The sequence below is a fragment of the Melanaphis sacchari genome, unplaced genomic scaffold, assembly GCF_002803265.2.
Source record: "Melanaphis sacchari strain LSU unplaced genomic scaffold, SCAv2.0 Contig0_pilon_pilon, whole genome shotgun sequence".
Lineage (NCBI taxonomy): Eukaryota > Metazoa > Arthropoda > Insecta > Hemiptera > Aphididae > Melanaphis > Melanaphis sacchari.
Genome location: NW_020270366.1, coordinates 4,444,038 through 4,451,639, shown reverse-complemented (window position 1 = coordinate 4,451,639; position 7,602 = coordinate 4,444,038). Strand labels below are relative to the sequence as shown.

Below are 7,602 nucleotides of genomic sequence, written 5' to 3'. Positions count from 1 at the left end.
TATCGGATGTATCTCATATTTTACATACCTACCATGCATTTATAAATGGCTATAATAGTCATAACAGATATAGATATAAATCATACTAATTAATTATCTATATTATATCTGTGAACATCAATTAAATTTTTCAGTATGCTATCATTATTAAAATATACCTTTAATGTGTCTCGACTCTTGATTACTTACCTACTAATGTTATTCGTAAGTCCTATTAAATAAAATAGATAGGTAGGTACTTAAAATGCAGATTAACAAAAAACAGAAAACCAATTAGACTTCAACTAAGCATTTATTATGATATTAAATCAATATAAAATATAGATATAAGAAAGAAATATAGATAATTATGGACTAAACATTTTTTGGTATAACATATAGTAAGTAGTTGAAGTTCCACTGTGCTTACAATATTTCATGACATAATCACTGGTTGTAGTTCTGTATAGTGTACAGGCTCTTCATTATTGGGCAACTTAAATGCAGAAGTAGATTCAGGTATTATACAGTACCCAGAATGATCTGTACACAATAATTTCAACATGTTTAGTCTTACACATATTACAACCCATAGTTTACTAAGCCTTTAGGTACCTTACTGTAATAATTAGGATAGATTGAGGTTATTAATTACCTTCATCACTGCTACTGCTTGATACATCAAATATCGTTGATGCACGTTTACATTTGGTCATCAAATGAACCTCCTCATTTTCCGATTCTTTTTCAACTCTTACATGCCAAGCTTTTTTAAAATTATCTAAAATGTTGGTAAATTTTAGATTAGAACAAATTATAACAAAACAAAATAATTATTAAATAAATTTAATTTTTAAAATAAGTGTTTACATTTTTTAAAATATAACATACAGGTTCCATACTACATACTTAAAATAATAATAAATATAAACTTTGTAAACTATTAAATAGATTTTATTTTACATACCATATGTTTTATTGCCACCAACTATTTTAATACCATACTCAAACCAAGTTGGATCTGGATCTAGGGCGTCATGAATGTCAGTACTGGTTACTCGACCAAGTGGCCATTTACATAACCTTACATTACTATTTTCTAGATTATTTGTGTCATTTTGAACTAGCCACTTTGTTGGTACTACACTGTAATCCTTCGAATCCACAAATACCACAATAACCCAACTAACTTTAATCTAAAATGGAAAAACATTCAACATTTATTTTTTAGTTGAGTATCAACTACCTTATTTATTATGCACTAGAAATCTGAAATATAGTAGCAATACCTAATGACTAAACTTGATAAAAAATTAAAGGCACCTATTAGGTAGGTAATATCTACTGTTATAGGCAAAAATATGAAACTGGCTATGCCACTGATAGCTAGGTGCATATTTATTTTTCCAATCTTAAAGAAATGGGTACTTTCTTTGTAACATTATTGTAATAATATTGAGTTTAGATGGATGATTGTTACTTTAGTTTTTCTGATTTACTGAAATAATATAGATATTTATAAGTTATGGAAGAGGAATCAGATAGAAACAATTACACACATTTTCTGGTAAAAAATTGTATTATTTATAACTAGGGCTAGGATTTATATGCAATAAAAAATTGTAAAATATGCATTTTATTTACCAAAATATGCAAAAATAAATTGGTTCTATTTAAACGAGAATTAGCCAAATCGTGGACAAATCTGACAACCATTAAATTTGGACTTAAGGAAAAAAACATGCAAATGCATATAAATCCTAGCCCTATTTATAACTAAAATAAGCAATACAATTAATGAGAAATTTAAATTTAATAAAGAATAAATAAATTAAACTATTATATATAATAAATAAAAATATGTTATAAAAATAAATTATAGGTACGACAGAAAGAATTTTTTTTAATGGAATGTTTTTGGAAGGAAACTTTGAACATAATATACTTAATCATTAGGACAAATAGGGGAAAAAATCATAACTAAATAATCACTATCATCTTGGTTATTCATGAACTGTATTTGTTGATTGTTCGAAATAAAAACTTAAAACATAATCAATGGTTAATGCACATGTATGTTGTCACATATTGACATATCGAGTATCAATATGTAGCCATATAGATACATATTATGGAGGTAGAAATATCGGATGACAGTGCTACAAGGGCATGGCCCGAAAATGCACATTTTGACTTTAATAATAGTTATAATATACTACTAAGTAGGTATTGTATACAGTAATGAATCTTACCTTTCTAGTTGCCATGATACACTTTAAGTCTTAAAACGATCTAAAAACGATGACAGGATACTAATCAGCTGGATACGTGATGCATGTATCATGTATCTACTGCTGTATTGTCGTACTATTGCAAGTAGAAAACAAGAGTCACGAGAAATGTGAACATTCGTCCACAATCAAAAAAACACATTTACTGTTATATCTGCTGTAGAAAAATAATAATTAACGTACGACTGACGAGTCACGAGTGACGACGGTTATCGGTGGTGTTTCTGGGTATTGTTGATAATTTATAATAATAAAACTATTTTCAGCCGCTATTTATAAATTAAAAATAAAACCCATATCTATGGCGGAGTACATAATAATTTAATATATTTTTGGATTGCTATCAACATCAAAAGAACATAAAATTGATATAATATATTATATTCTAAAATAGGTGGCGTTTTTATTATTATCAAATATTCTTACAACGTTCTACTGCTATGTTTATTTGATGTATTTATATTTGGAAATACATACATTCGTTGAATGTTTATTTCGTGTAATAAATATTGATGTTTTTTTTTAACAAATATATTATATAAAATAAACGTTATAAAATTATGTTATTATTGTAACTTAAAATTAACATTTTAAGGATGTTTAAAAACTTAAATTGCACAGTGGGTAGTAACACCACGACTATATACACATGTATTTTACACATATCATATAGGTAAGCATAATATATATTATAATTTACACAACACTTTCTGCGGCAGATCACACTCTGCAGCACATATGGATGTATATAGTTTAATAATAGGTATACACATATAACTTAATTTGTTTTTTTGCCAGAAAACTTGTTACTTACAAAGGTAATATAACTATTTAGGTACCCTTTACCCACTATAATATGTATAGCCATATAATATTTATAATGCATACTATGTAATCTACAACGTTTTAATCATTGTATGAGTCATAGATATATGCATATTGCACTTCAGATATTTGAATTAAGCAATGGGATGGGCGTTTAAACTATATATCTGCTTCAATCTTACTGTAACCGCATATCTATAACTATGAATTAAATGTGTTTTGAAATTTGTTTTAATTTGTTACATCTGTCTTATAACATTAGATACTGATTGTTTAAATTTAAATTTTAATATTTTAAAAACGTTTAAAATAAATATGAATATAAGTATTCAAACTTTTTTCGGGCTAGTATTTTATAAACATATGAATTTTGTTAATATGCGTGGGTTTTCATTAAAATTAAACACATTAGCAGATAACTATTAAAACTATATTACGTCTATAAGAATTGTTAAGTAGGTGCTTTTATATCAGGCCGGTTACTATAACTGCACTTCTGCACATCGTTATATACTCAAACGGCTCGTTTCTTAACAGTGCATAATGTTTTTATTGATAAAAAAAAATAAGTATTATAATTAAAATGTAATAATTATCTTTCTTTTATAAATACGTTTGATATCTGATTAAATTTATAAAAATAATAATAATCGGGAAACTGCTTGCAATGCATTTTCATATATTTTATACAATAGTTTAGAGCATTTATTTTTTTTGCTTTTGACTTTTACATATTTTTGATTTTGTTATGTGTCAAATGAGTCTTCTCACTGACCATCCCTGTTATGTATCTACGTACTTATATAATAGATCAATGCGTGATTTCAAACTAATAACTAATAAGGCAATAGATAAAAATATAATTTTTAATTGGTTATTATTTATTATGTAACATTAGTATTAAAACATACTATATATATAAATAAAAATAATAAATGCCCATTTCTATTTAATATTACATTGCACAATGTAACACGATTAATCTATTTTCATGTTTTTGTATTTATTAAATTAAAAACAATTAGGTACTTATATAATAGATTATGTTTCATTTTCGGTAGCATTTATAAAATCAAATTTAATCAAAACTATTGTCTGTAAAAAGTATATTTTTAGATAATTTGAATAGTGAACAGAGGTTTAATAATAATAATAATAATAATAAACTTATAAACACAATAATTAATGTTAAGAGTACTCTTTACAAGTATCTTCCTAAAAATGTTACATAATATTAAATTTTATTAACATGATATTAGTTTTTAAGAACAATAAATAATTATTTTTCAAAAATAACATAATTCAGATTGTTTAACAAAGCTTTAATTAAAAGTACCTATGTATAAATAAAATATATTATTATTTCTATTGCAAGTGTTATTGTATGCTTATACAATATATTATTTAATACAAGCATAGTAATAATTTTGAACAATCCTATATCGTTGTTATAATAATATTATAATATAATTTAGTGATATTATTGGACCTGAATTTATGACCTTAGGATTATCCAAGCTAAATAATAATATAAACAATTAATTAGGGTTAAGTTTTAAAACTTTTGAACGAATGTCGAATTAGGAAGTTTTATCATAAGATAGTGTAATATTTTTATAAATTGACCAAAAAGTATAAGAACTAAGAAAAGAATTAAAAACATATTTCAAAAAAATCATGAAAAAACTTTGTAGATACAGTCAGCATTTTGTTTTAAAAGATAAACCAGTAAACAATTTTTGAAACTTAAAACAAATGGGACAAGTTTTAATAGTAATACTTGTTTAAAAACTGTATATTCAAGTACATTAGATGTCTTAAGGGATAAAGAAAATGTATAATATACATAGACAAACATAAAGAATTTATATCAATAACAATAGCGGAGATAATTGGATCAGTATAATATAAAGTTAATATTATATATATTATAAGAGATATGACATTTAGAAAAAGGAGTTAACTATAATGCTAGTATTGTAAGTAAAACTGATTTATCTTATTTTTATCAAAAAAATTTTAAAAATTAGCTATTATAACATATGCCTACCTAGTACCTATTAATAACTTATTCCTATATATCTGAAAAATGGAAATAGGGTAATATGTTTGAATTTCAATATGAAACATTTTCAATTTGGTTATGATTAACATATAACACCTATTTATAATAAGAAAAATATTAAAAAAAAACCGGAATACTTTTTGCTTATATTTTTTGTTATGGAATTATTAATTATAAGTATATTATTCTGATTAAAACAATTTAACATTAATTTTGATTTACGAAAATCATTTGTTAACTTGTCGTGCAGAGTAATTCAATATTGTTTAAGTTGTAATAAATTGCGGAAAAATTTACGGTAGCATATAGGTACCTATATAGCCCTTTATAGCTATAGCGTGTCTTTTGTAATCGGCTCTGTTTCTGAATGTGATTTATAAATTTATCCTTCGAAATATCATCCTTGTAATATTATTAATGTACATTAATCGATAATAATGTCAAACACTAATTCTTTTAGTTTTGTAATGAATTTTTAGGTCACCTCATGCAATGATTTGTTTATATTTTTAGTTTTTATAGCTCCAAAGACTCAAAGTAAAATGCCTGAATATATACTTAAAAAATGTATAACTTTAGTTACCTACCACTTTAAAAACTGATACTATAATTATATAATACCCAAACTAAGTAAAAATATATTAAATCGTAATTTTAGATAACAAGAACTGCGTATACCTTCTTAGCTATGTTTATAATATTGCTATTATAATTATTATAAATAATAATTACACGTACTAAAAAATAATTATAGCATTATTTTTCATGCCTATACCTATATTATTAATTATATATTATTCAAATTATTTTCGTTTAATTTTTGTTTTTTATGTTATTATTTGACTAACCATAACGTGAATGCGTTATATATACATACTAATAGCAACAAATTTAAATCATCTTATTTTAAAAACATACATTGGTAGTTTATTTTTGAACAACAATTATTTCATTTTAAATGTTAATATACCAACACTATGCATTATCTATACATAATTGATGGACAAGAAATGTTAATTTATTAATTACTGTGTAATATAATAATTTTGTAATAAAAATAGAAAGCAACTCCTAAAACGTCGCACAACAACGTAAGGTATATATATTATTAAAAAAAAAATACACTATACCCACATGTAATAACTGTAACTAGTTATTTGGTAGGGATAATTTGTCTTAAGTTAATATATACTCGGCCTACGGTAGTTCTTTTTTTTTGTTTTTGTTATTGTTTTTTTTTTTTTACATTTTTATACCGTGTATAGACTATAGGTATTCTAGATTTAGAACAAACCCTTTATTATATTTTCGTGTGTTGTTTTTTTAGGTAGTTAACCTGTTATAATTATAACCAATTTTAATATTTTGGAATGCATTATAATATACATGTATACATGTATCCATATTATACCTATGCATATTATTATACCTATACCTTATACGAGTATATGTAAATTATTCAGAAAACTATTGATGGTTGAACTTGCACTTCACAATAACAAAGAACTAAGGTTCAACGATCGTTTCCAATTTTATAAAAAAAATATGTTATAATAATAATAATAATTATTATTATTATTAGGTATATTATATATAATAAAATTCTTAATATATTTTTAAATATTACTATTACCTTATTATTACAACATTAACTGAAATGATTAAATCGAATTATCAGTTTTACACCACATTTAATATAAATATCTCACCTTTATTTTATCTTTAAAATTTTTTGTAGGTATCTGCATATGCTTATATATAAATGAAATATTTTCGGGGCACACATATTAGCTACATTATTTTCAGTTTGAAAATTACGAGATCTTATTGGTGTTAACGCAATGTAATAATCCCACAAAGGTTAATTCATATGAGGTTTAAATTAATAAATTACAATGTGCACAAAAAAGTTATGATTTGAATGACCTCCGCAAGCAAGTGATAATATAAAATAATAGTACATAACATACAGAAAAAATTCAACATTATTCCTATAGAATTTGTGTTGCTTGTGAGAAGAAATAATTGTATGTACCTAGATTAGTTATCATACACGTTGTCGATAATGATTAATGACTAATTAAATAGTTTTAGACGAACTAATCGGAATGATACTATAAGTATATATTATTGATACTTGTTAGCTATATAAATCTTACAATTTTATTATGGTTTTTATCTCAGTAAATAACAAAAAAATTATTAAAATATATGATATCTATTATATTATAATTCATGAATCAACGTTGCGTCACAACATATTATGTACGTTATCTTTATAATATATAACGTTACTGCGGTATTATTTAATATACTCTATTTTTAATTTATAATATAGATGATTACATGAAATTAAATCAACGACCTTAGTTTCGATATCATATAAAAAATATATTGATTTTATTGCGATGTGATATCGTCGTTGTGACCGTGTAGGACAAC

General features: G+C 24.2%; 1 protein-coding gene across 1 annotated transcript; it reads right to left on the bottom strand.

The window, feature by feature from the left end:
* Positions 1-317: 317 nt before the first annotated feature.
* Positions 318-2,522, bottom strand: LOC112603498. The gene is made up of 4 exons (XM_025352086.1): positions 2,232-2,522; positions 947-1,175; positions 635-760; positions 318-522 (listed from the first exon to the last, which is right to left on the bottom strand). Exons 1-4 carry the CDS (start codon positions 2,244-2,246, stop codon positions 416-418), a joined length of 477 nt encoding a protein of 158 aa, XP_025207871.1. The 5' UTR covers positions 2,247-2,522; the 3' UTR covers positions 318-415.
* Between the last annotated feature and the right edge of the window lie 5,080 nt (positions 2,523-7,602).